A 27,355-nucleotide genomic window follows, 5' to 3' on the forward strand; every position below is an offset into this window, starting at 1 on the left:
GAGGTCGTGCCGGCCAGGCGAAAAACGGCTTGCTTTCAAAAGCGGCGAGGCTGGTGATCCTCCGCCAAGGCAAACTTCCAAGGAATGCGCGCAACAGGCCGCGCGCGCCTGGTTCATTCACGCCGTCACGCGGCTGCGGCTGATTCGCGGATCCGCCGCCGCTCGCGGGGGACGACGCGGGGAATTCGCTGCGCCCTCGTACCGCTAGTTATTATTCGAAATAAGGTTTTGTTCTTTTTTTTCTTTTTTAGAAAGATTTAAGTGGCACGAATGCTTTGCTTACCGTATACTGAAGGCACCTTACGCAGACCCAAAACGTAGTGTGGGCCGCAGAGCCGAAATTCTGCTCAATTTTGTCCAATGTCAATGGCTTCCGTTAACTTTGGAACATCTACCACAGGAAATCGGGATGTTCGACTCTCGTTCTCGCAAGGACTCTTATCGTAAAGGGCACTGATCGTACGTGCCACCTAAGTTGTGTCGCGTATCTTTTTTATTATTTGTTTGTGCGTGTGCGTGTGTGTGTGTGTGTGTGTGTGTGTGTGTGTGTGTGTGTGTGTGTGTGTGTGTGTGTGTGTGTGTGTGTGTGCGTGCGCGCGCGCCATCCTCACACGCTTTGTGCCCATTTCATCTTTAATCACAGGCATTCCTCCTTAATTACACACATTCCGCACGGCAGTCCTATTAGGTAATCAAATCTCCTGTTTTCACTTGACATTACCCCTCTCTCACGCCCGTCGCTCAGAAAATGTTACATAATGTGGACCCGGCAGGCTGTCGAGAAAAAAAAATTTGTTAGTGGTTCAGTCTGTGTCTGACGTTTACCATTCGAGTTGTAACAGCGGTAAACCCTCTCTTCGCCTCCGACGGACAAAGTGGCGCGGCTACGCGCGAGTGAATCAAGGCGCGAACTGGCTCCTGCCGTCGTCCGCGTACGGCATGCGCCGAGTTCGAGTGACTCACACAGCTTCTGCCAAGTGTGCGAGTCAGGCTGCTTCCGTTGTGTCCCGAGTCACCACTTCCCGACGCCCCGGAACATGGCGTGGCGCTCGCTTGCGGAGTCTGCTCGAGCTTGATACACTTTGTCGGCATCTGCGGGCGTTGTCTGACTGTCGCGCTAACGGCGGAAGCGTGCCTCCTCATTTCTCGTGAACTCCGGCCGAGGAATGACGGTGAGTCCATGCGCGTGCCCCACAGTGCGCGATCCTCGCCCAAATACATACCTATACATATCTCCCCATGCATGGTACGGATGTCTCAAGACGGGGAATACTAATTAGCAGAGATGCTCCGCGTCGCCAGTGGATGACAAAAGCATTGACAGTGGAAGCGACAACGGCCGCGCGCCGTCCGACAGATATTGAACAAGCCTTCAGTCATCGGCACGTAGTCAGTGTTCGTAGGCTGCGTAATGCGCATCCTATAGTAGTGCAGGCGATCGATGATGCCGCTTTACAGCGAAGCGGTTGAGTATAATTTTACGACGGTTCTCGTGTGGAATCGGTGTGTGGTGTGGCCGGTGTCAGACGCCCAAACAAGAGAGCCAGCAGCGCAGCCCTACCAGGCCGTCGAAACGCGCAGTCAGACGCCGGCATCGGCGGAGCTGGCGCAGCTTGCCGGAACGTGCGTCGGTTATTACGAACAGCATAGAAGTACCAAGCTCGGGTATAGCGAAGTAGTTGCGCAGTGTAGCTGCAGAACAGACCCCCCTATATAGGACTTTTGAAGCATGTAAGGACTGTTACTCCCTTTTAGCAGCTTCGCTCTCTGTGGTGAACGAGTTATTCGGATCTATGCGCCACTTTACTCTTCGACATCGATTTTTCTCTGTTGCTTCTCCGTAAACGTCCATGCGACATCTCGGGTTTGTGGAACGGAATTAGAATTCAGCAGAGTACTATGTTGCGGCTATGCATAGGTTAGGAAGCGTGTGTGGCGCAAGGTTGAAATCAAGGGAAGAAATAAGCGGAGACAGAAACGGCGCTCCTTCTGTCTCCTCTTATTTCTTCCGTTTATTTTAACCTTGCGCCGTACATCTTTCTTAAAACCTTCCAACACTGACTACATGCCGATGACTGAATGGCTTGTTCAATATCTGTCGGACGGCGCGCGGCCGTTGTCGCTTCCGCTGTCAACGCTTTTGTCATCCAGTGGCGACGCGGAGCATCACTGCTAATTAGTCATCACCCTTTTTGAGACATCCGTACCATGGGGAGAGATGTATAGGTTCGGCAGTGAGTGGCTGCGTCGTTGTCTCCGCGAAACTTGGGCGGTCCGTTGTGTTTTATAGATTCTTGTCCCTGGAAAAGCACGGTTGCAGATTCTGTTCCCCAGCGATCGAGCACTCCAGCTTCATCTTCAGGAAAGACATGCATTCCATAGCGATCGCCTAATTCGAGAGAACGAACACGTGCGAGAATAGACGACGCACTCCTGTCTCTGTTTGGTGTTCTTTCTGCCCTTATACATTCTTTGGACAAGCTTCGGCGGCCAATCGGTAAACTTTTGCCCGCCGTTAAGCTTTATTTTTGTTTTCAATGGCAAAGAATGCGCGAGTTCTTTAACGAGTGTAAATGTATCCGAAATCCAGGCTCGAAGGCTATAGCCGTTACTGCCAGAAGGGGCACGCCGAACTTTACTTATAAATTACCCTTACTTTTTTTTAAAATGAAATTCGCGACACACGTTTCAAGCATTTTCTTTTGCTGTCAGCTGTGATGAGGAAGCTTTTTACAGTGCAAGGAGGTCTGTTTCCGTGCTGGATGCCCCGCGCGGGTCGCGCATGCGTACACCGGTATGCGCCGTCGTTTTCCTATCGAGGACGAAACCACGTGCGCGTTGGAATGTGGCCCGCGTATCCTGTCGGCCGCGAATGGCACGGCACTGTTGCCGGGCCGGCGCCGCCTGCGTCGTTTCCTGACACGCGACGCGGGCTCTCACCTCGGCGCAATTAGGAGACGCTTCGCCAGTATTATTGGGTTCGACGTACTGTACACTCATTCTCGCGTCCGTTCACCAGTGAAACCGGCCTTCGCCGTGTGATACGGAACATATCGTGTTCAGTTTCCTATAGCGCAGGTATCGCGTGACGAAAAACCGACAAGTCCAACTCGGTACGCTAACGTCATTGCCACTCGCGGTGATAGGCTGAATGTGAGGGCGCACTATAACGAAGGTTGCCGAAACTGTGGAAGCGGAAACCGCCCGAAACGCATTGCCAGCGCGCCGTCTCGTCCGGCATCCGTTTCGCGCCAGCAGATGAATTTGGGGCACACGTTTGAGAAGTCATAGCCGACACGCGCTGACAGCAGTTGAGAACGGAGAGGAACTACATTAACTTGTCGTGGTTACCATAGCTTCCTTAGGCTGTCTTACTAGGCAGACGTAATATATACATGGATGATCTTATTGCAAAGGTGCGCAGTCGGGGCTCTTTGATAATCTCGAATTTCGTTCGCTAAACAGACGTTCTACCAATGAGACTTACTTTCTGATCACGCTTTTCTTTTTTCGCCCAGTCGGGACAAATTGATCTGTCTGAAGCAGGCGGAAGTGGCGCTTCCGCCTCTCATTGCTAGACTGTTTCCGTTCTGGTGCCTGCTTTTTTGTTTCTTTTCCCCGACAGACGTGCGTTACTTTACGGTTTCGCTCGTTTTCCGGCGTCGTATCCTGGTGCAAAAGAGGGTGTGCGCTAACTGCTCGCGCGCGCGCTCGGTGCCTTGCCCCGTCGGGCCCCGCCGGCACTGCTGGTTGCCGCCCTGCCGCAGCAGCCGCCGCTCGGAGCAGCAAGTTGCAGGGGTATGCCGCCGCACCCCCGAAAGAGCACTCTCCTCTCAAGGTCGCCACCACGACCGGCACTGCTGCTGCTTCCATCGCACAGCGGGTTGTTGGTGGCGGGGGGAGGAAATGGGAGGGAGGGGGGGTGGAGGCACCCTTTTCCGCGCTGTCGTCGCGGAAGCGCGGCCCCCTTTTGTCCACAGCCGGCAGCGTATTTTCTGTGCGCGCGCGTGTGGAGGACCTTCGCGCGAAACGGACGGGTGCGGCAGCAGGCCCAGAGAGGCCCGCGCGCGGTGACCCCTCCTTCTTCTTGAATGGCGCTTTGTCCTCAATGGCTCTCTCCTCCTCCTCAGGTTTGCCCGACGACGGCGGAGTCTCTGTCCGAGGAGAAGGCCGTCGTTTCTCGCAACGCCGCGTTCCTCGGCGGCAGACGACGTCGTCCTCTGAGCTGCGCCGCGCTCAATGGGCGACCGACCGCCGCGTGCGTGTGTGTGCCCCGTGTTGGCCCCCACTCCGCAACCCGTGACCCCCAAGCTGCAAATGGCCGCATTGTCTTTTTGGCCCGCCATTGTCGGCGTGAAGAAAAGTCGCCGTGCAGTGCCGCTTCTGCGCGATGGCCATTGTTTGCGTGCAGCGTAATCGCTCCTCTGCTGCTCTCTTTTGTGTGTAGGTTTGTGTGAGTTTTTGTCAGCTCATAGGAAGGTCGCCCCGTGACGTGTCACGGGTCCGTGGGTGCGAGCGTGGAATCCGGCGACGTGGAGCTTGCGCCGCCGCCGCAGCGGCAGCAGCTTTCACCGGTTCGTGGTACAACAGGTGCAGAGTTCACTTAGGTGGCTTCAAACTTGCGCCCCCCCGGCTCACTTGGCCGATGCACTTGGCCGGTACCGACCACTCGCGAGCGGTCAGGGAGCTTGAAGGGGAAGGTTTTTACTCAGCTTCTGGCAGGCATACACAGGCGTCTTGGCGAAGGTGGCATTGGAGAAACCGCTGCTATCGCGGGCTGGGTTGGACTCCTGTCATCGTTGTACAAACTAGAATGCGAATTGTCTAGGACACGAGCGTAAAGGCGAGACCGACAACACGAAGCGGTTGTTTTGTCGTTCTCGCCTTTGCGATCGTGACTGGCAGTTCGCGCTCTTGTTATTACGATGACACCATACCGGAGGTCTCTAATTTCGCGTCGATGTCACCGACTCTTGGAAAACTGCTGGCCGAGGTTTGATTCTAACCGGAAATTGGAGAGGTTGGCGTCACGCGAAAGGGGGCACTGCGTACAACGCGTACGTCGCCCAGAGAGCAGGTTGATAGCAAAACGCAACACGAACAAGTGCCGCACGTTCACGATTTCAAACTAGATGGATATGTACGCAGCATCTAATGCATATAAGTCATTTAGGACATGCGTATTAAGCACATACGGTGACCTACTAAGACGAATTAACGCTGAAAAAATTGGGTACATTCATTCACGCGGCTCGCTGACTTGTCCTGTAGGTCCGCGTAATTGTCGCGTTACCTTCGGTAGGTGATGAGCAAGGCGGGCCCCTCAGGCTGAAGGTGTGTTGGCGACGAATACGCGTCTTTCCTACGATCCAGTATATTGCTCGCTGAAGAGAGCAGGATTCGGTAGGTGCGGAACCGGTTAGATTAAGAAGCTCTCGGCTGCGGGTGCATAATTAAAAACGACTTTCTGCCCATATAGGCCAGAAGTTACTGTATCGCACATCCAAGTGTGGGTCCAGGCTTTTTCTGAAACTTGGTCAGCCCTTGGGTCCTAATGATAACCCGTTCGAAATCTCGTTTTCACTACTTGCGATCATGATCCTTGCATACTTAATGTAGCCACGCTTAAAGAATATGACGTAATCGAAAGACCCGCTTAATGACTGAGCAGACGACAGAAACATGAGAGGGGTGTCACGTCGTGCTGACGTCACCTCCTCGGGTCGGCGCTCTCCGCAAGGATGCGCGATTACTTAAGGCTCTCCAGGTGAATTAAGGGCGGAATGTGCGTGCCTGCCGCTCGCAAGGCGCAGCTGAAGAACGTGCGCTTGCTTAAAGCACGGATTTTTTCTTTCTCTCGCTTTTTTTCTTTCCTCGATTAACTTAAGAAGGCTAGAAAATCCCTTTCGCTATGCCCGCTGGTATCGTCACATTGCGAAAGGTTTCGAGGAAAAAAAACACGCACGCCCGCGTCCATTGACGTAATACAGACAGCATCACGACGTCGTCGGGTCGGCTGCGGCTTGCGTCACACTGTCGCATATCTTTTTTTTTTTCCCTTCCTCCTCCGTTTGATGACAGTCGCGGCTCGAAACTGTTCCTTCGTTTCTTGTTTTTCAACGCACGATGCGTGCGCGCGGTGGCTACGGGCCAGCAAACCACGTCGTCGTCAGCGGGCCCCGTCCTGCGAGCGTGTCGAATTGCGCAAGAGTTCGGCTTCCCCACTTCGACAGAAGTGAGTGCAGATAGTGCATCATTGCATCGCCCTCGCTGTCAGGGCGATGCAATGTCATTATCATTGTCGGGAGAGTATATAGTAGATATACGCGGTTGTATAGGCGGCCGACGTATCCTCTCTGCGTCTGGTTCACTCCTCGTGTAACCGCGAGGTAATTTCGCAACGCGGCGTTGCACCGTTGCCAAAAGAACAGCGGCACATGTTAGGTTAGTTGACCCGTTGTATGCCTGTTCGGCTATCTTGTGTGAGTCGTGTATGGAGCACCCCCGCCGAACACCCGCGCTGCTCGGAGAAAGTGAAACCGCGGGGGGATATAGTAGAATGACTCCCGAGAAGTAACATTGTCACTTGTGTTCTGAAGTTTGGAAGGTGTGCCGGAGATATATGTCTCACTTTTTAGAGACATGTGCACACTTTGACATTCTTGCGTAACGCGTTATTCGGCATGATGCGCATTGTTTGTGCGACGGGTATCCTGCCGGCCGATTTAGTCGGATGTCCAGTGAAAAATGATCGACCCAGAACACTTAGACGCGTTTTGGTGCCTCTAATGTTGAGGCGTCACGAACCTACGATCATCACGGCGATGAGCAGGATTTGTCTGTTTCGTCGCGCCAGAACAACATACTGTCTCGAGTCTCATCTGCCACACCGTAGTGACCTGCACATCCCTCACCACCTTATTCAGCAGAAAGTCCCATTTCATGGAAGTACACGAAAAAATCGTCCACGTTTAACGGATCTCGCATCTGGACATCGAAGAGATATATTTGATGGTTTCGCACAGTTTTTGTTTTCTTGCATGCTGTTTATTTGCCTCTAGTGTGCTCAATTATTTTTGCTCGGTGTGAAGAGGCATCTCACATAGAAGGTTCACGGATCTGACCAGCAGGCTTGGAGACAAACCAAATCATAAATAAAGAAAATCGTTTTTTAGAGAGTGATTGAGTCAATTGTCAAGAATGTTACTATATATTGTTTAGTTAAGATTTGTTGTCACATAAGCTTCGTTGGACTCTAATGGCATGATGTAGGAAACCGTAAAAGTGCTTCGCACACTCGTTAATCTTCAGAGAGCGGCCCTGCTGCTACACCCATGCCGCCACCAATTAAACATGATGTTTTACGACTCGCGTATGTAAGGTTCAACTGTCACTGTCCTGTTGTGGTGCTGCATTTTCTTATTTCATTTCTTTTTTTCGTTGCCAACCGCTTTTCCACTGCGGAGACCGCATGTTGATCCCGCTATAATTCACCTCACTGTTTTGAATTTAAACTCATTTTGTGCTTTACTTGCGGAGCGGGAGTATAATATGCCATCTGAACTCGCACGTGAATCGAACTTTTTGCGATACTGTAACTGAAACAATATACTCTATGTGATACTTCTAATTATTTTTCGTCGTTGGTCGATTCACGCCTTCTCCGTGAGCTTGCGAGTACTGTGTCCGCTACGCACTAAAAGGCTGCACAAGAAAAGTCTGTGGTATGAAGTTTCACATGACAACTTTCAATGACAACTTTCGAGCTGCAGTCCTTCAACCACAGCTGGGATTGCGGGTGGTGTGCACAGGGATTTTCCTTGTGACGATGTGCACGACGTCGTTGACAATGCGTGCTTATGGCTTATACTCAGATGTCCTTGAGGTTAAGTTTTTTCGTGCGCATGCAAAGTAGCTTTACAGTGGCGAAGCCGTTCGCAAATAATTCGTTTCATCGGACGTGTTTTCAGATTTTCGCCGGGTGTATAATTGACAGTAGCTTGGAGCAGAGTCACGGAACACGCAAGGTGCACGCAGCCCGTATTGTCCTCCCGAGTACTGAGTGCTTCTGTTACGAGTCGCATGTAAGCACTTAAGAACTCTTTATCGGTTTCGAACACGCGACATTGCGGCCCTAGGTCACGTGTGCTACCCTATGGTTTACGCGAGCTCGATACCCTTGGCTTGACCTCTAGTTAATTGCTATTTGGACAGTAACGATCGCCATGGCGTATAAAGTGTTGGTATTTGATAGCGTCAAAGTTGTTCTCTACAATGCCCTGTAAAGTGACTCTCTTGATAGCGCCCGGAGGCAAAATTTAACTATGCCGCCAAACGATTCCGCGTTGTCAAATATGCGTGCTGCTTGGAAAGTTCCAAATCTCATTGAACCAACTTAGATCTCATAACCGGTCGAGGGGAATCGAACCGGCAACCTCAGCAAACGCTATGGCTGTAGCACATGTGGCGTTTAAGAACCGCGCCCTCTCTCCATCCCCTCCTTCCCACTCTCTCAGAGCTGTATATATCGTGCAGGGCACACTCGTGGACCACGTTGATTTGATTTGCGCTGCGTGATCCTGCACGCTGCGTCGGCGTGCTCGAGCTGCCCAGCTTTGCGCCGCTGGCAGCGTGTCTCCACGTCGCGCCAGGCCCTTAGCGTCAGACGACGGGCGAGGTGCTTGCTGGGCTGGCGCGAGTAACAAGCAGCGGCGCTGTGTTGCCCGCTGTGCGGTTCGCCTCCCCGTGTCCAGGCGTGTGTGCGCAGGTGTGTGTGTGTGTGTTAACCCTCGTTAGTTGCGAGAGTAACAGGCCGTCACGCCACACCTTCCCTCCCTCCCTCTCCTCCTGGATCACGGCGCTTAGGTCGCGCAGCGTGATTGCGCGTGGGCGAAGGCTTCGCAGCGCCTGTTGTAGCAATCCATGAATGAGCCGTTCAAAAGAGGGCACGAGCAGACTGCCGCCTCTCTTTTCTTTCTCTCTCGCGTTGGCACTATTCTTCGTACCCACGTGACGTTGGGCGGGGAGGGGGTCGAAATGCGTGCGCGGGACGTTGAAGACGCCCAAAGGAGATGCCTTCGGGATAAAAGTATCTCTCTCCCTCTCTCTCTTTCGCTTTGCCGTACGCTAACACGAAGTAACCATTGGGCGAGCGAAAGCTTTCCTAACGCGCGTACACCCGTGTCAATCCGTCACGAAGTCGTGCACGTTGCGGGCGGCCCCGTTTTCGCATTGGGCCAAAACGTTTTGCGGCCGAGTCTGCGCCCACGGACACCGGACATCGTGTTTATATGCCGCAGTACAGTATATGGCACAGGTTTCCTTATGTGTGCTCTAAAACCCCCTGCACTCGGAGTCGGGAAGTGTGTAGTATATAGCAGTAAGCACACAAAAAGAAGTATGCTAGGAATCGACATGCGCAAGATCGTAACACAGATGATAAAACATATAGGCACAATGGTGGTGTTGATGTGTTTATGTCAGTTGAATGTTACGATCTGCGCATGTCAGTCAGTGCACGTGGGTCTGTAGGCCTGTGTACCGAATGATGTAGCTGGAAGCTGCCGGCCCTTGTCAATGTTTGCGTTCCTTGCCTTCGTGTTCATCTTGTCAGCGGAAAACAGGACCGTTGCGTTCAACGAAGTCCAAGAACTGTCGTTATTTGGAGGGGGAAGAAAAATCGCATAGGTGTGCCACCGTGCAAACTTTGCGAAACCGGGATCTCTCTCGTGGGGGAGCCGTTCTGAGTTATTCTCTCGGTGTATTTGTTGTACACTCGTTCTAGAAACTAGGCTAGTTTGGATGATGTAGCTGTCGGAGCGTTCGCAAAAGCTTGCAGAATTGTCCTTTCTACTGTACGATGTATGTATACTGTGTTCGCGGAACTCTGCCTATTTCGCTCGGGCTATTGTGTTCCTAGACTTCCGAACGGGTTGTTTGCAGAAACTCTATCGGTGTAAGCGCCGTGTGATTTCTTTTTCTTTTCTTTTTTATAGTTGCGCGGCACATTTTCGTATTTCGCGCGCTTTCTTTCATGCTTGGAAAAAGCAAACTTTTATGTAGCATGTATTGAGCAACAGAAAGCTGGAGCGGAAATTTTTAAGAATCAGTTTTCTCATTGACAGGTTTGCCCTGAATACAGTACTTGGGCAGTTTATTAATTACAACAAATTGCGTAATTAGGCGAAATACTTAATATAGTGTGACTTGCTCCAAGCGACGGCAAACAACATTACCTTGGCCCTGTCCAGCCACGTGGCACTTGCATATTTTTAAATTTTGGCACAAGTTACGCGAGACACCCAGTACAAACCAAGAGAAAGCTAGGTAGTGTAGGGGATGGGGGACGGGCTTCGGGATGAAAATACAAAACTTGGGAGGGATTTATTTTACATTATATACAGGGGACGAGAGCGTCCAGTAACAGACGTACTGTCATTACGGGCCGGCAGCAACTCGGACGCTGCGGCCCGCGGCAAGAGGTTCGAGAGAGGTGAATCAGGGAATCAGGGCATATCCCAGAATGCTCAGGTCTCTCTGGAAGGCTTCTTATAAGCCCTTCGAGCACTGCAAGTCACGTCATGTTTGACCAATGGGAGAGTCCACTCCGATGACGCCACTTGCAGCCAATGGTAGGCGCCCGTGTCGCGGGGCACACCTGTCGGGGCTCTCTGCGGACTTGCCACGCAGACTGGCAATCCACTTGTAGGCTGGAGAAGGAGGGGGGGCTGCACCTGCTCCATTGTCCGACGCCCACCTGCAAATCCCGGCGACTCGGCTCCGCAGCGGTGGCAACAGCCTTCTTCAAAGACGAAGGGGGTCGATTGCGCTCCATTGTCCCAGGCCCCCTTCTAATCCCGGCGACGCACGAACTTGTTGCCTTAAACTTGTTTGCTCGGCCGCTTCTCTGGAATGCGCTTTCCTGCTCCTGCATTCCTCAATTAGCTGTGCTGCCACTCGAAGCGGTTTGGGGAACTCGAAGTAGCCTCAGGAACCAGCTCCATATCTAACAGCTCGTCCTCGCCCCGGTTGTTCTGAATGGCCGGTGAACTCAATTCGCTGGCCAGGAGGAACGCTGAAAGAAGCTGCAGGGTACTGGGGTCGAGCCTCGTTTGACGAACTTCGGGATCCTAGGCCCTGGAGAACAAACGTCAAACAAACCAAACAACACAGCGCTGCACCACGCGTAAGCGCAGGCTCTTCACCCCTGACTCGCCAGGCTATTACTGAGTCAAAATCAACCCTGATCTTTTAGTTCCCCAATTTTGACAACAGTTCCAACCACCCTTCCAAACAGCTATCCATTTCTCCTCGATTGCCGACAAGACCAGAGTACTATTGTTGTTGCAAAACAAAAGGGTCGCTGACGATGCAAACAACAAATGAAAACAGCCGAACATAACTTAAGTGGCCTAACTACACGAACAGCATGTTTCCAATCTATCGCTGTGGCGTACTTATCGCACATAATGGTGCCACTGAACAATCTGGTCAACTTCACAAGTACGTAATCACAAGCGCACTAGCCTTGTGGTCACTAAACAAAACGCGTACTTGCATTGTAGGCAAACTTTTCATTCACGCTTACTCACGTTTCTTTCCTGAAAGTCCTACAGGACACGTGACATAAACGAACAATTAAACTTGCGGGACTTACACACTCCGCGGAACTCTTAAAATGATGCGTCTTCTACTAACTCTTTCCACGCACGCTCACTAAAGAAGTCAGAATACGGCTGCCCTCTACACACTAGCAACCCACTCATAAAGTCTGCTTCTTTCCGTCCACACAGGACACGCGCAAATGGAACTAAGAACGCTTCGCCGTGCAAATCATGCACTCACTGAAAATCTACGCGCTTAACCTTAGAAAATTCAAAACTTAAAAAGGAAGAAGGTTAAATAACACACGCGCTTTACCATAGGCCTTTCGACGATAACCTTGACCTTCAGGTTACTCACACACACAAAAAAGAAAGCCTATATGCTTATTAATGAGCATCTCGCGAGACTACATGTTTACTTAAAACGCATCTTTCAAATCTCGGAGCTTTCTCAAACCAAAACACTAACAAAGCTCATACGTTTACACATTGAAAGAAATCCTAGTCTCAAATCGCGAAAACTTTTCGATGCTCAAAAATAAAATACAAAACAACACGTTTTCCTACTACGGAAGCTCTCTTGGCCTCTCATTCCAAACGCTTACGTCTGACTCATACTTTGAGTCGTACCCGGGGAGGACGTGGTCTGAAAGCTACTCTGGCTGCCGAGAGACAACAAAAGGGCTGATTCACTATCAGCTCCCCCAAGACGTTACGGTCTCCTGCCAATTTGCGTCCTCCCGCCCCGCTTTCAACAGGACCTCGACTGACCGCGTCGCTACTCCCCACCTGGTCTCGTCCTGCCACCTCGCGTTTCTTCGAACTGCACGCTGAGCTATGAAAAGAACTACGGAACGACGAGGAGCTTAGCTGCCTCGTGCCCTTTGTCCGCGTCCGTACAGAACATTCTTCGCGGTCCCCCTTTGACCGGTGGCTCGAACTTTTTGGATGCGTCAACATCGTCCTTGACGACCGCACCTTTTTCCTCGCGCCCTGCCCATTTGGGTTTCTCGCCATCTTTGGCGGCGCTACATTAATTACCGACTTTCGGTCTTTAACGCGCTTCTTTTTACGGCGCTTTCTCTTCGCACTCACTTTCATGTCGCCTCGTGCTTCGTGCTGGCCGGTACACATTTCGTCGGCCCGGATCGGTCTCTTACCCGCACAGTCTGAGTGATTCTCACTTAAATCTACTCTCTCTCTGCCTCGACTGGCGGACAGCTCAACCGACTCTGGCACAATGCAGCAGGCTTTACTCGAGTAAGACAACTCGCACTCTTGCGAACTGCCCTCTACTACATTGCCCAGCTCACGCTGTGAATCGGCACACAGCCCGTCGGTATCGATCGCTGTCTCACGCGCACAGTCCGAATGATTAATAACGGAATCATCCCTATCTAGGCTATCTAGACTGGCGGAGAGCCGCACCGATCCCTGAACAATGCAGTTGTATTCTCTTGAGCTACGCAGCTCGCAATCCTGAGAATTACCCTCAACTGCACCGCTCAGCTCGCACTTCACTTCTGCACGCACATCTGGCTCTACATGGGTGCCCGCGTCTGTCGCGTCAACAGTACCCTTTTCCTCGCTAGCAACCTCGCTAACCTTACCAGCGACGCACACACTCGGTAACTGTGCCAATTTGTTCGCAGCTGGCCTAGCTGTCTCCACAGTCATCTGTTGGCACAGCACCTCGTCGCTCTCCTTGCGGCCTTTAACGGCCTCTGTTGCCACTAAGGCATCGTTAGCAGCTAGCTTTTTCCCTTCACTTATCAATCGGCAGCCAATCTCACAGGCACTAATCTTTTCCTCGGCTTTTGGCGAAAATATGCTAAACACTTCCACATTCTTTCGCTCTGTACTTCCTACAGACTTCTCAGACAGCCGTTGTCTCTGTGCCAATAACTGATCACAATCCTGTATCTCTTTGATCAGTGCTGCCTTCTCTCTCTCATACTTTTCCTCTCGCTCACGTTCGCGTTCATTCTCACGTACGTGACGCTCACACCTAAGAGTAAGTTCTTGAAGCTCCTGCTTCCGTTCATTCTCGCGTTCTTCACGCTGACGCTCACTCCTAAGCTCACGACGCTCTCGCAAACGTACACGACGTACACGCTCCCGTGGCTCCTGTATCACCTCCCAAGCAAGCTCAATGCTTTTCTCATCATTGCCACTATCTTGAATTGCCTTTATGATAGCTGGCGTTTCCATCCGTTCGTCCGCCTCAACTCCCAAATCGTCGCACACCAACAACAAGTCCAACCTCGTCAACCTTCTAAGATCCATGGCAGCTGCCCCGACAGGTGGTTAAAACTGTTTTCCTTAATTAATTTGTGCAAACACACAATGCAACAAATTCCCGATCCCCAGAACTATCAAAATTGAACACACAACCTTTGAGTCTGGCGAATCATAAGGAAAAAAACCACGCGCTCACTTACGGTTGCAGCACCCTGCCATCCGGTTCATTTGTCCGCTGTTGCCGGTTCCTCCGGACTCCGTGGGTCGAAGGCTCGCTCCTTCTTCGCTACTCCCAGTTTCTTGCGATCTCTCTCGACGAAGGTTGATTCGTAGCGCTGCCACCAGCTGATGCTTTCGGAGGCGATCCTACCGCTGCCAACCAGATGTAGGGGTTGGGGGACGGACTTCGCGGATGAAGACCACAAACTTGGGAGGTTTTTATTCTACATTATGTACAGGAGAGGTGAGCGTCAATTAACAGGCGTACTGTCATTACGGGCCGGCAGCAACTCGGACGCTGCGGCCCGCGGCAAGAGGTTCGAGAGAGGTGAATCAGGGAATCAGGGCATATCCCAGAATGCTCAGGTCTCTCTGGAAGGCTTCTTATAAGCCCTTCGAGCACTGCAAGTCACGTCATGTTTGACCAATGGGAGAGTCCACTCCGATGACGCCACTTGCAGCCAATGGTAGGCGCCCGTGTCGCGGGGCACACCTGTCGGGGCTCTCTGCGGACTTGCCACGCAGACTGGCAATCCACTTGTAGGCTGGAGAAGGAGGGGGGGCTGCACCTGCTCCATTGTCCGACGCCCACCTGCAAATCCCGGCGACTCGGCTCCGCAGCGGTGGCAACAGCCTTCTTCAAAGACGAAGGGGGTCGATTGCGCTCCATTGTCCCAGGCCCCCTTCTAATCCCGGCGACGCACGAACTTGTTGCCTTAAACTTGTTTGCTCGGCCGCTTCTCTGGAATGCGCTTTCCTGCTCCTGCATTCCTCAATTAGCTGTGCTGCCACTCGAAGCGGTTTGGGGAACTCGAAGTAGCCTCAGGAACCAGCTCCATATCTAACAGTAGATAGATAGGCAGCCAAGGGAACTACGAGGGAAACGCATTTTTTAAAATCTTATGTTCATAGTTTATTGTTTCAGGGGAGTACAAAATCTGCGCCTCTGTTAAAGTGACCATGAATCCGGAAAAAAAAAAAAAGCACATGGCGGCCTTGGCCCACGTGCGATACCTTGCAGTACACGCATGCCCTCACGGGGTCCAGAGCACACGGTGTGTCTCCTCAAGACGTTCTATCCTGTACGTCGTGCTGCTGATCGGGCCCTAGCTCCTGGCCGCAGAGTTGATAACCGCGATCCTTATTACCGATGTTCGTAACTGGGCCGCGCAGTAATAACGACACTTTCGCGTTACCTCGCATTTACGACGATGGTGTGAATGTTTCGCCGCCTCTCGCACACTTGACGTTTCAACTCGCCGGCGAAGCTTAGCGTGGCAAGCATAAGGCAGGCGAAGCGCTCGCTTGCGTGGCTCTACCCTCGCTCTCTCGTTTCGGCGAGGACCGACACGGTCGTTTCCGCTTTCCGGTGTTTTCTCGCGGCGCCGCTCCCTGGCTCCGCTCCCTGACCGGAAGTGGGGTTTTCTGTTTCCGGGAAGCGCTCCTCGCGCCCGTTCTCCTCTACTACTCTACTACAACCCCTCCCCCTCACCTCCTGCTCGAGCCCCCCTCCCCCCGTCTTTTTCTCGGGCTCGAATCAACCTCCGCCTGCGCCGCGGCTATAGATGCCCTCTTGTTGTCAACGTCGCCGTCCCCGAAAAGCAGCGAAGTGGGACCCACTCCGCCGTTCTTCCTTTGTGCGAGCTCCGTTCCCCCAGCCTCCTGGAGAGGCTGGCTGATATGATTGCTCTAATTTGGTACTGCCCTCCCCCCCTCCTCTTCCCCCCCTTTTTTTTCTGTTCTGTTGTCTCTCTCTCTTCTTTATTTATTTTTTCTCGCGCGTTGCCAATCCCATTGTTGCGCTTCCGTCAGAGCAGTAAACACCACTTCATATCTGCAGGTCTGACGAGCGCGCACCATAGCGCGCGTGTCTTCCGTCTGCCTTCTTTCGCCCCGCCCAAAGTGAGCGCTTCTCAAGCCTTCAAGTGTGAACCAACATCAATGCGTTTTATTAAACGACTTCATATGCCGCCCGCTCCCGTCACGTGCGGTTCTTCTTTGTTATGCTCTCGCCTCGTTCTCTTTTTTTTTCATCTTCTTCTTTAAATCGACTGCGTACAACACAACTGCCTCGCGCTAATATCAGTTGCTTTTGTTCTTCCGCCTAGCGCACACGGTGCTTGGCCACTGGGGAGTGGACTCCGCACTCGACCGAGCGCGGAAACACACACACGCACTAACTCGGAGTTTATTTTCTCGACCCGAGGCTCAGCTCGCTCTCGGCGCTGCACGTGTGTAGTGCTGTGCATCTCTCTCTCTATCCCCCTCTCTACCGTGTACCCCTCTCGATTCTTCCTTCCGGCGTGGAGAACGACGCATGCTGCTGGGTAGTTTCTGGCTGGCTGCCTTTTTCCTTCGGGGGTCCCCCAGGTGGAGAGCGACTTGGCGAAAAGCGTGGCTGGGAAAAAGGAAGCCGCGTGGCGTAAACGGCTGTTCCCGCCGACGCGCTGAGTCGAGTCGTCCCGGTTTGCGGAGACGGCTTTAGCGCCGCCGCCGTACGACTGGGACAAAGCTCGGCGGCAGTTATGAGAGGGAAATAAGGTGGCGGCGCTTCGTTCTCATGACTTAGCCGGCGGAGAGAGGTGATTTTCATCGGAAGAGGCCAATTAGGCCGCGGGATGTTACCCAGAAAGCCCTTATTAGGTTGTCGCCGGACGAAGTAATCGTCCCGCCTATTAAACGCAGCGTCTCAACCGCGATGTCGGCCACCAGCGGCTCATGCCTGTACGTTCGATATCAGCATCCGTATTTCTGTCTGACCTGTCATTTGTCTCTTTATAGCGAGGTTTTTCACCATGATTTAAAATCAACTAGCCCACCGACATGTAATTAACAAAGGCCATTATACGCTCGCCGATGTTGCTTTTTTTCCCCCGTAAATAACCACGCAGACAATACCGCATGCCCATGGTTCGACGTGAACCAGCAGGTACACGTGACGAAACTACGGCGGTGGTACTCTGGGTGTCCGCTTTGCGTTCTTGCTTCCGTCGTCGTCTTGTTCACGCGCTGCGGCTCCAGTATATGTCGAATCAACAACGGGCCCTCCAACAACTCACTTTGAGCATCGGATATACAGCGCTCTCCGCGCCACAGCGCGATCTCGGGCAACCGTATACGGCCTCGTGCTGAATGGCGAGACACGTTCGTGCCTGCATGCTGCACGAGAGGAGAAAAATGCGCGCTATGTGCTACGACCAAGCTGCGACTCGCAAGTTCCTCTTTTGACATTTTGGGCGATATCCTTGTGTCGTTTGCCGCCAGTTGTGCGGCCGGGTCTGCGCCGCGACGTCTGTCCGTGTCTCGCGTGTTGCGACGGGAAAAGTAGGCACTGGGCGTTTCTCAATTGCGACGCTGACAATGTGTGCACCTGTTGTTCCCCGCAGGTCCCGTGCGTGTCGCCGTGGCCGACTGCATCGACCGCACCAGCGGTGGCCGAACCCTTGGCAAGAAGAGCGCCGCGCTTCAGTCGACCGGCAGCACCAAATCTCCCAAATCTGGAGGGCCGCTCGGCCGCAGGAGGGGCGACCAGCAGTCCCAGCAGCAGCAGCAGCAGCAGCAGCAGTCCCACCACCAGCAGCAGCAGCAGCATCAGTCCCAGCCTCCTCAGCAGCGCTCCTTGCTGAGCGGCGGCGTCGTCTCCGAGGGCGGCGTGGGCGGCGTCCTGCGCAGAGCGAGGACGGGCGCCGGGGCCAGCGGGGCGGCGCAGGGCCCGGGCGCGGGGCCCGCGCCTTCCTTCGTGCGGCACCTCGAGGCCAACCTGCGCCGCAAGGAAGACCCCGCGCTGCTGCACCAGGGATCCTCCGTGCACGCCGCCGGAGACGACGCGGCGCTGCTCGCCGACGGCGCCGAGCGGTACACGCGCCTGCCTCAGGGGTGAGTCGGGGGGGGGTCGCTCTTTTCCGGGCGCTCCCGCGAAGCTCCGAGAGCTTTGCCGTGACAAAAAGCGTGCTCACCACGTTAACAAAGCCGGAAAAATGCCGCTAAAGCTTATCTTATTTTCTTTATTCTTCATTATAGTACAGCTTCATTGTCGTTTTGCGCGACGGTCTGAGCTGGGCTTTGACAGTGCTCTCAAAAGACCAGTCGAGCATGCCACTATGAGCAAACGCACATGCAGGGCCCCAGCAGCACTCGGATGTATACATGTATATATCGTCCGCTAATTTCTCGGTGACCTCCCCCTGGAGCCGCTTGCGCCTATAGGGCCCTTGCGAAATGCACCGTTTCCACCCTCAGCGTGCTGATCTTCGTCTGGTGGCTGTAGCGCCCGTAGCTTCGTGAGAAGATACGCATAAATGCTAGGCGCAGGAAAGTGTGGAGGAAAAGTCATGTCGGTCTGAGGGATGTGCTCCGGCGTGCTGTGTTGCATTTGTTGAGCGGTGGTGCATAGGTGGTGCCAGTCTTCGAGTTATTTGCCTCCATACTCTTTTGGAGTCTGCCCTGCCAAACTATGTTAACTTGTCATGGCCGACAAGGACGATCGTTCATGCTTGTCTGTTGCTGTGAGTTTGTGTGTGTGTGTGTGTGTGTGTGTGTGTGTGTGTGTGTGTGTGTGTGTGTGTGTGTGTGTGTGTTTCCATTACTTTTGTCTATCCGCCACTTTGCGCTAGGTAACCATTAGTCAGAATGCAAGACCAACAACTAGCCCAACAGTTAGTCCACTTAAAGTGCTATATGTAAAGTACAGTGTCGATCACACTTGTCTAGAGTGGCCCGAAGGCTGCTCCGCACTGCGCCTGCGACGCCTAGCGACAAGCCCTGGGTTCGAGATGTGTTGGCCGATAGCGCCACGCGCGTGGACGCTGCGGCATTCGCGGGCAGCCAAGATACAGGCCGCAGCATTCTAGCCGTGTCACGCTCGCAGCTCAGCTGGCAGTGCTTGTCCAGTGATAAAAAGCCGGTGCTCGCGACCCGCAAATCACGCAGGCATGTATCTTGGCCGCCCGCGAATGCCGCAGCGTCCACGCGCCTGGCGCTATCGGCCAACACATCTCGAACCCGGTGCTTGTCGCTAGGCGTCGCAGGCGCAGTGCGGAGCAGCCTTCGGGCCACTCTAGACAAGTGTGATCGACACTGTACATGTAAAGCAAGCGTGCCTTGGAAGAGTTGCGTGCGAGCTGGTACTCATTTCTGGCAGTAGTAACGCCCTCGCACCGTTCCTGCTTCTTCTTCTTCGGATGCAGGAGCGCATGCGTGTCGTCGTCGCCGCCGCAGTGCCAGGCACCTCCGACTCCTGCCAGCCCCGCACCTTCTAGCCGGACGTCGTCGTCCAACGGTCCCTCCGCTGTGATAACCTCGCCCTCGTCTTCTGCCTCGTCGCCGGTGCCCGCGGTCTCGCCGGCGTCGAACCTCGCGGCCCCTTCTCCGCCGCCGCCCCTGCAGCAGCAGCCCGAGGCGAGCCGGAGTCCGGCTCCCCGCGGCCGCACAAGCCGCATGGCGACCGGCTTGGCGACCCAGCTGGGAAGCGGTCCCAGCAGGGCGCCCCCGCAGCCCCACCCGGCGCCGTCTGGATTCGTGAGTCGACCTGCCCGGGGCTGGCTGCACACGGACCAGCAGGTGCTCGGACCGGGGGTCACGTACGCCGTCAGGGTGAGTCGTCGTCGCGTTCGTTCCCGCGGGCCGTTGGGCATAGTCTTGGCGGCACTGCCGGTGGCGCGCCGGGGACAGTCGGCGAGCCGACCGGGCCATGTGCGTGTCGTTCTTCGCGGCCATCGCCGACTGTGCGACAGACGCGACGAACGTGTTTCTCTGGCTCAGCGCCGACAAATTGGGCCCGTTCAACGACAGAGTAGTACTACGGTATCCGCGAACTTTACGTGGTGAACTGTACCTCAGCGTTCTGGTATCCAGAGAGAGACATCTTAGGGTAAACATGTAAAGCATTCGAGACTGAGGAAAACGAAATTTCGAAGTTATCCGTGGACATATTCGGCGGGAAAGAATTGATTATTAGAGGATGAAGTGAGGGCTGAACTGAATCGCGTGCCGCAGCCGCCCATGAAGTCGCGGATTTCACCGCGTTTTTTTTTTTTTAAATAATAATTAACCCGTCGTTCCGAGTGGTCGAACTCGTGCGATGGCGCAGCGGCGTCCGAGCAAATGATGAAACGCGGATATGAATGAGCGGATGAAGAGAAATGGATGGAAGACTAAATCAATCCTTTCAAAATGCGGACCCCCGGGGCCTTATTTGCCGACTTTATAAGATCCATTTCGTCTTCCATTTTTTTCGCACCTCGTCATTGTCTTCGGTGGTCGACGTCGCAATCGCAGGGTACGGCTAATAAGAATGCAAGGTCAAGCGCAACATAATAAAATATAATGAATGGCTGGTTTGCTGTAGCTATCCTTATCACCCTGTTCTGTTTCCGTTTTATCGTGCACGCAGCTCCGGAGCGCTGTATCACACTCTGACCGAGCACTCTTGCGGCGCGGCCTGAAAGCTTGTCGATCGAGTGAGTGAGCGTTTGCCGTGGAGTTTCGCGTCCTCCGATCGCGTGCGACTCCCGTTCGGTTCGTTTCGCGCTTTCTGTACTTCCTTCCTCCTTGCCGATCGTTGTTCCGGGCTCCTCCTCGCCCCTTCCGTGCCCGCGGAGATCGGAAGCCGTAATGGTGGCGGCTACCAAAGCAAGCCAAGGCGGGAAAAGGGGGTGGGGGGGGGGGGGGGGAAGATGAGGTTGGGGGTGAGTTAGTCGGCCTGTGTCGCAGTAACAAGAAGCGTGTTGTAAAACCGGAAGCAGACGACGACCGAGTTCGTGCGTGCGGAGAGCTGTGTTTCTACTTCCGGTTTTTCCAGCCGCGGCAGCGCTTATTTCGACAGCGGGATCGTAAGCGTGGAGCGGAGTGGGGAGGGGTTCCGCCTCCCGCCGGAAGGCCCCTTTCTCTGTGTTTGCCTCGAATCGGAAGAACAGCTGGCATCATGTCCCGCCGGCTTCTATCCCCCCCTCCCTTGGTGGCGCAGTTAGGGTGGGTGCATCTATTGCTGCTGCCGCCTCACGGACGCTCCCTGTATGGCGTCCCGGTCGCCCTTCCTTCCTTCCATCCATCCCTTGCATCTCTGCTAGAGCGAAAAGGAACCCCGCGCGTTCAGGGCTGTAAAGAAGCCACCTGTGAGTTTTTACGGGCAGCCAGACCAGTCGACCGCGCGGGGCGCGGCGGCTCCGAGCTTTTGATGGAAGAGTAGGGGAGAGGGGGAAGGCAGGCTGGCCCGTAGGTAGAAACCGAGCGCTGCCTGAACAGAGGGCCGGTGTTGACTACCTGGAACAGGGGAAGGGCGTTTAACAGTGGCCCAGCATTCAACCCTGCCTTGCCCTCTTCTCCCCCACCTTTTCCGTTGGGCAAGCGTTGCTGGGCATTTCGAAATTGGGAGTGGTGTGCTGCTCCTCCTCAAGGTGACTGGGTGAAAAGAAACAAAGTTGAATGGGTCAACTGCAAATGTGTCTCTTCTGTGCAAAAGCCAGGCGGTTGTGTCCATGCACTGCTCTGACAACAATGCTCTGGCAAGGCCCTGCCTCAGCACCATGGAGACCTGTAGAAACTCACTGTTACCTTAGTGGGTCTACTACCTCACTTCTGAGCCTGACCTTGGCTTATCAGGTTTAAAGGTTAACAGACTTGCATTTGTGAGAAATTGCTTAAGACATACTGGTGGGCTAGTTGGTTAATCATGATCGAATCATGATCGTGTTTGTTCACTCTGTGTTACGTCCTTGTTCTGAAGTGTGCTGCCATATTCAATAGTGTGAAATTGTCTGCTTACTAAGGAAAATATAGCCTGCAGATTTGTTTCTTTGTCAGTGACGCATCCACATTTCATGAGTTGCAACCAGAGTTCATTTAAATTGCTTTTGTGAGCTGGTGGAGCTAGAAATTTGTCACTGCAGTAATGTGTCAGGATAACTCGTGCTTATTTCTTCCTACTTTCTTTCTTTTGCTTGCAGTACATTGGCTGCCTTGATGTGAAAATGTCGATGAAGTCGCTGGATTTTGATACGAGGTCCCTGATCGCAAAGTAAGTTACTTTCGTACTGGTAGTGCCTGCACAATACTACATGTGTGAAGCATTTCTTGGCGGGCATTGTTTACACTGTGCTACTATGTTGGGGTCATTGTGGAGGAAAACACCTGTGTCTGTCATTTTTCAGAGAATGCATCACGAGGGTCTGTGAAGCAGCAGGGCTGAGACCTGTGGACAAAAAGAGAAAGGTGAGGCATCTGTAGACAATATAAGCATATGCTTTTTTACCAGATAGATGCAATAGGCACCCAGATATACTGTACAGCATTTTTTTTTTATGGGTTTGACCAGCATTTATATTGGCGAGGCAGGAAATGAGGGTGCCCAAGTTTGCACAAAGATTTCTACTAATTCTGCACATTGTAGTAGTCATATTAGTAGTCATATGTATTTCATATGTAGTAGCAATAATTGTAGTCCTAGGAAAACAAACAGCCAGTTATTAACTGTGATTGTAATGCAGGTGACTTCTATAATGGCTTGGCAGTAGATAGTGAGGGGCCAGAGCTTTTAGCAAGCCTCTTAATTTTATTTTGTGTAGCTCTGATAAACATTTATTCAACTTCATTTTGTGTAAGCCTCTCAATGCTGTTTACAGTGCCTTCACATCTAAACATGCAAAATGTTTAGAAAGATTAGAATGCATTATGGTTGGAGTCGAGTGAGAATGTTAAATTTATGTTGAATGAAAATTTAGAATGCAGAATGTAACAGCGCTTGCATAAAAGGAGGAGGGACTACACAGTTTCGAGCATAGCGTTGCCACATTGTCTGTTGAGTGATGGTCCTGGTCCGTGCCTTGTACTGTAGGCTGCAAGCTGCAGCTGTCTGCCTACCTGCTGTGTAGCTCATGTACATGTGTGTCTTCCTTATCTGGCCTGCGTATATTTGTCGTAAAAATACGTTCAGGCATTTCTCAATTATTTATTGCCGCTGAAAGACCTGCAGCTGGAACAGCATATATCGCGCACATATATATATATATATATATATATATATATATATATATATATATATATATATATATATATATATGTGTGTGTGTGTGTATGTACTCTTTCCTCCCTCCCCACTTCCTGTCCCAGCAACTTGCTGCATGCATGCGTGAGCGTTGAAAAGAGATATGAGTGCTGGTGACTCACAGCTCACATTGAGCAGGCCCGGTAAAAGGGAACAACGCACAAAGAAGGCTACACCGAGGAATGTGAAAAGCGCACTGCTGTTCCGGATGTTTGGACCAGGAAAAGCTATCACTGCATTTTTTTTTTCCTTCTCAAATTATGCATGTGCAGCTGTGCAGCTGCGTTTCTGACAGGATCCATAAATTACGAACCCCTATAGAATACTGGACAGGCAGGTACATGTAAAAGTTTGAACTGAGCGATCCTTTCTGGTAAGCTCATTCACAACTTGAACACATTGTTCCTAGGATTCCCCTCTCCAGCGTCACTGGATTCAGTGCAATAAAATTTCAGGTAAATTGGATGTCAGGATACAGCTACACTGCTGTGTGACAAATAGCTTGGTTCAGTGCAGGAAAGTTGCAGGCAAATCAAAACATCAAGATGCAGTGCATTTGTGTTAATAAACAGCCTGTGTCATTCTTATTGTCTCTTTCTGTCTGCCTTGTGGAAAATGTTGTGTGCACTATTTACACACGAGTCATAGTGAGGATTTTTTTGGTTAACATGCTGGTATCATTGCTTGAAACAGAAGAAGAATGAGCACATTCTTGTGACAATTAATGTTTTCAAGATATTTAACGCTTGAAAACTTGCTTGCTGTTATGTTTAAGATTCGTTTCTTTTTGTCTAGGGTTACACTTTGTTCCATATTTTTTATGTATGTGTGTGTGTGTCTGCTTCGACGAAGATAGCAGCTTGTGTCTGCTATTCTTGGTTAACCCTTTTCCATATTACCCACAATATATATGTAATGTTCCATTGACATTGATCATCTTTATATTATAGGTGGATCGGCGGCTGCAACGGATGCTGGCTGATCGGCCAAACTTGGACTATGCTGGTTCGAACGTCACACTCTGTGTCACTAGCTCTAATCTGACACTAGCTGTTGTGGAGAGTGGTCAAGTGATTGCCGACCACAGCATGCCCAACATCTCATTTGCTTCTGCTGGTGACACGGTGAGCACATCTTTTTACTGGTTTATTAGTTTCCGCCAAAGCAGTTGATCATGGCTTTACCCCTTCCTCTGACTGTTGCAAAGTGGTAATGAGTAATGAAAAATGAGCATTTTTTGTCTTTTTGCTGTCTTTTTTTTCCACCCCTGAGGAGTGGGGAGGGAATAACTTTTACAAACTCATTACAGTTATTAGTAACCTGGTATTAAGGTGCGAGCTTCCTGCACTCACATAGCTAGGAAAGTTGCAGAAATGCCAGGTCTTCTCACGTCCATTTCATGTGCTCTGCTTCTTGCATTTATTAGACTGTCTTCTTTCCTGTAGCACTTAATTCAGCTACCATATAAGCTCTTGATATGTGTAGGTAGCGCTTTCATTTTTCTCGGGCAAAGATATGGCACTAGACCTCGAAACTGATGTGTTGCTTATTCTGGGCATTGGATGGGAGGATGCAATGGAAATGGCCCAAAAGGAGTGCAGTATATCTCACGAGTGCATCATTTCATCAGCATGGGAAATATCCTTATGACAGGCTTAAGACAAAGAACTGGCATGATGCACACTGTATAAGTCTCACACATAATTAAATCTTAAAAGTGGGTGTGGTCATGAAATGGTTCACGAGCCACAGGAACTTTTCCCAAGTACATCCCGGCAGTGATGATCCTATGGCTTACTTAGTGTAGCACCTGTCGCTCGATTGAGAGCTTGAGGTGACTAAACCAATGGAGAGAAATTGTCTTCTCTTTGTTTTAATTTCTGATGACTGCTGAAGTGTGGTGTTTGCAAGACTATTAGACTGTGCATGAGAGCCTGGGTGAAATCTTGTCAATAGCGCATATGTCCATATATACTCTGAAAAAAAAAGAGAGAAGTGAAGAGAGATGATATTGAAACGAAGCGCCCCTCTTTGGTGGCATGCAGGAAACCCTGGACTTTGTGGCATACGTGGCCAAGGATGGACAGAACGCACGGGCTTGCTTTGTGCTGGAGTGTTCGGGTGGTGTGTTGGCGCAGGATGTCATCTCAACTATTGGGCATGCCTTCGAACTTCGCTTTAGGGAGTTCATGCGCACTGCACCACCACCAGGGCTGCCACCAAAAAGGTGAGCGTCATTGTATAGGCTGTGCAATTGGAGCTATCTTGCAAGGCAAGAACTGAGGCTGCATTGCCATGTTTTCGAGAGTCTCCTTGATATCAAGACGGTTTACAAGCACCATCGAATGCACAATACACAGGGCACTGAGTGAATAGTCATTAGCCGGAATTTTTGGGAACCGCTGTTTACACTTAGCGCAGCATAAGAGTACACGGGATGGATGCAAGAAAGAAAAGAGAATTGCATGCTCACTAGAACACATGTGTGAGAGGGATGTGAGATGTCTTAACTTACCTCTTAAATAGTAAGCAAATTTTCACTCTCACACACAAACCTGTAAAAAGTTAATTGTGTTGTATTGGAGGAAACATAAGGTGCTTTTACAAATTGCCTATTGTTTTATAATAGGCATACTTGTATTTGCTAGCCTGAACATAGCTAGTGAAGGAAACCACAAAACACAATCAGCATTGTCTTCTTTTTTTTGGTTAGTTTTGGATCACTGCGAAGCACCTACAGCTGTCCAATTCCACTGGATTATTCCGCAGTTGATGGAATGCAAGCTTCATTATTTTAATATATCAAAAGGTTGGAGTCAGCTGGAGTTTTTGAAAGATTGTCAAACATAGGTAGGCTTGGACACACAGACATTGCTCAGAAATTGAACAAAACACCATACTAAACAGCGGCAGCCAGCGCTGTGCAGTTGTGACTACATGATCGTGATCATGATTATGTCCGTATCACACAAACTATGTCATCAGCATAACCTGTCCAGGTTCCAGGTGTTTTGATGCAGCACTCTTTATGTACTTGCAGGCCAGAAACTGTGGCACCGTCAAAAGATGATCCTGATTACTACAATGACCTTCCTGGCAAGATACCACCTGAGGCACCACCACCACCTGTGCCACCTCTGCCCGACTACCGAACAGAGCCTACAACTGATGTAAGCTGACATTTTGACTAAGAGAAGCCGCATATTTGACATCGCTAGGTTAGCTTGTAAGTTAACGGTATGCCTCGCATAGTGTTCAAATTTTCTCTTGTGGCCAAGTGTGTGTTTTACAAACAGCTTTCTGCTCAGTGAGCCATTTCACCATAAAAGAATGATGTGAACCAGCTGCTTGGCACTGCTTCAGTTAAGTTTGCTTGGCTCATATTACAGAGCAGCAAGGATCCTTTGAGAGAAGCATTACCAAATGCACCAGTGAACCTTCCGCCTCAACCGAATGCACGCAAGGTGTCCCGCGACACGAACCTCATTGACTTGAGTGGAGAGGAGCTCCCGCCAGTACCAATTGTTCAACGCCATGGTGAGTTGAGTGCAGAGTTAACTTTTTCCTAACAGCCCCTATGTGAAGCATTGCTTACTCATGATCAGCAGGCTTAGAGGTCTCACTAAAAGGTCGTACAGATATTCCAGGCATCAATACGCTATCCAATACATAATTAAAGTACTAGTTTTAGTTTCTGTGGGGTTCTTTCTCTTTCTGCATGGAAGGAGGAGGCAAAAGGAACAATTTTTTTTTTTTTTTAAGTATGAGGAACGCTAGCTATTTTCTGTCTTCCTGCTTGCACCATGAAGAGGGGTCCTCAGTTCCCGAGGCTCTGACTGCCTGCTAGGCTCGGCACACCAGCTGTTGCTGGTGATGCAGGCCCAAGCTAGAGAGCACGGCCTCCCACTGGTTTGGTGCGGGGTGAAGGAAGGGGTAGGGTCAACGAGCGGGGACATTCCCACATAGTGTTATAGAGGGATGCATAATCTTCACAGTGTGGACATTTATATGAGTACGGTGTTGGGCGTATTACATGGTAAAGGCTAGGGTGTGGGAACGTGTTTGTTTGTAGTTTCACCATGCCGTGGCTTCGTTCCTTGTGATGGGCATATGGGGGTGTGGAGAGGGGTTAAGCGGTAGCGTTGCATGATGGCATGGTAGTAAGGCGGTATTGTGGTTGCCATTTTTGTTTATTTCAGTACTGCCAGTCTAGGTCCAGACCTAAGGCAGGAGTGGGTTACAATTGCTTTCA

General features: G+C 51.5%; 1 protein-coding gene across 2 annotated transcripts in view; it reads left to right on the top strand.

Moving 5' to 3' along the window:
* Positions 1-27,355, top strand: part of Shc (SHC-adaptor protein) — an 82,811-nt gene that overhangs the window by 46,907 nt on the left and 8,549 nt on the right. For both annotated transcript variants that reach the window (XM_065445090.1, XM_065445007.1), the window contains exons 2-9: positions 17,450-17,939; positions 19,250-19,655; positions 22,007-22,077; positions 22,211-22,271; positions 24,054-24,227; positions 25,149-25,330; positions 26,144-26,273; positions 26,493-26,640. In XM_065445090.1, the coding sequence (XP_065301162.1) occupies positions 19,500-19,655; positions 22,007-22,077; positions 22,211-22,271; positions 24,054-24,227; positions 25,149-25,330; positions 26,144-26,273; positions 26,493-26,640 (922 nt within the window). In that variant the 5' untranslated portion in view covers positions 17,450-17,939; positions 19,250-19,499. The remainder of the gene's footprint in view (positions 1-17,449; positions 17,940-19,249; positions 19,656-22,006; positions 22,078-22,210; positions 22,272-24,053; positions 24,228-25,148; positions 25,331-26,143; positions 26,274-26,492; positions 26,641-27,355) is intronic.

This window comes from Dermacentor albipictus, chromosome 1 (assembly GCF_038994185.2).
Source record: "Dermacentor albipictus isolate Rhodes 1998 colony chromosome 1, USDA_Dalb.pri_finalv2, whole genome shotgun sequence".
NCBI classification, from domain to species: domain Eukaryota; kingdom Metazoa; phylum Arthropoda; class Arachnida; order Ixodida; family Ixodidae; genus Dermacentor; species Dermacentor albipictus.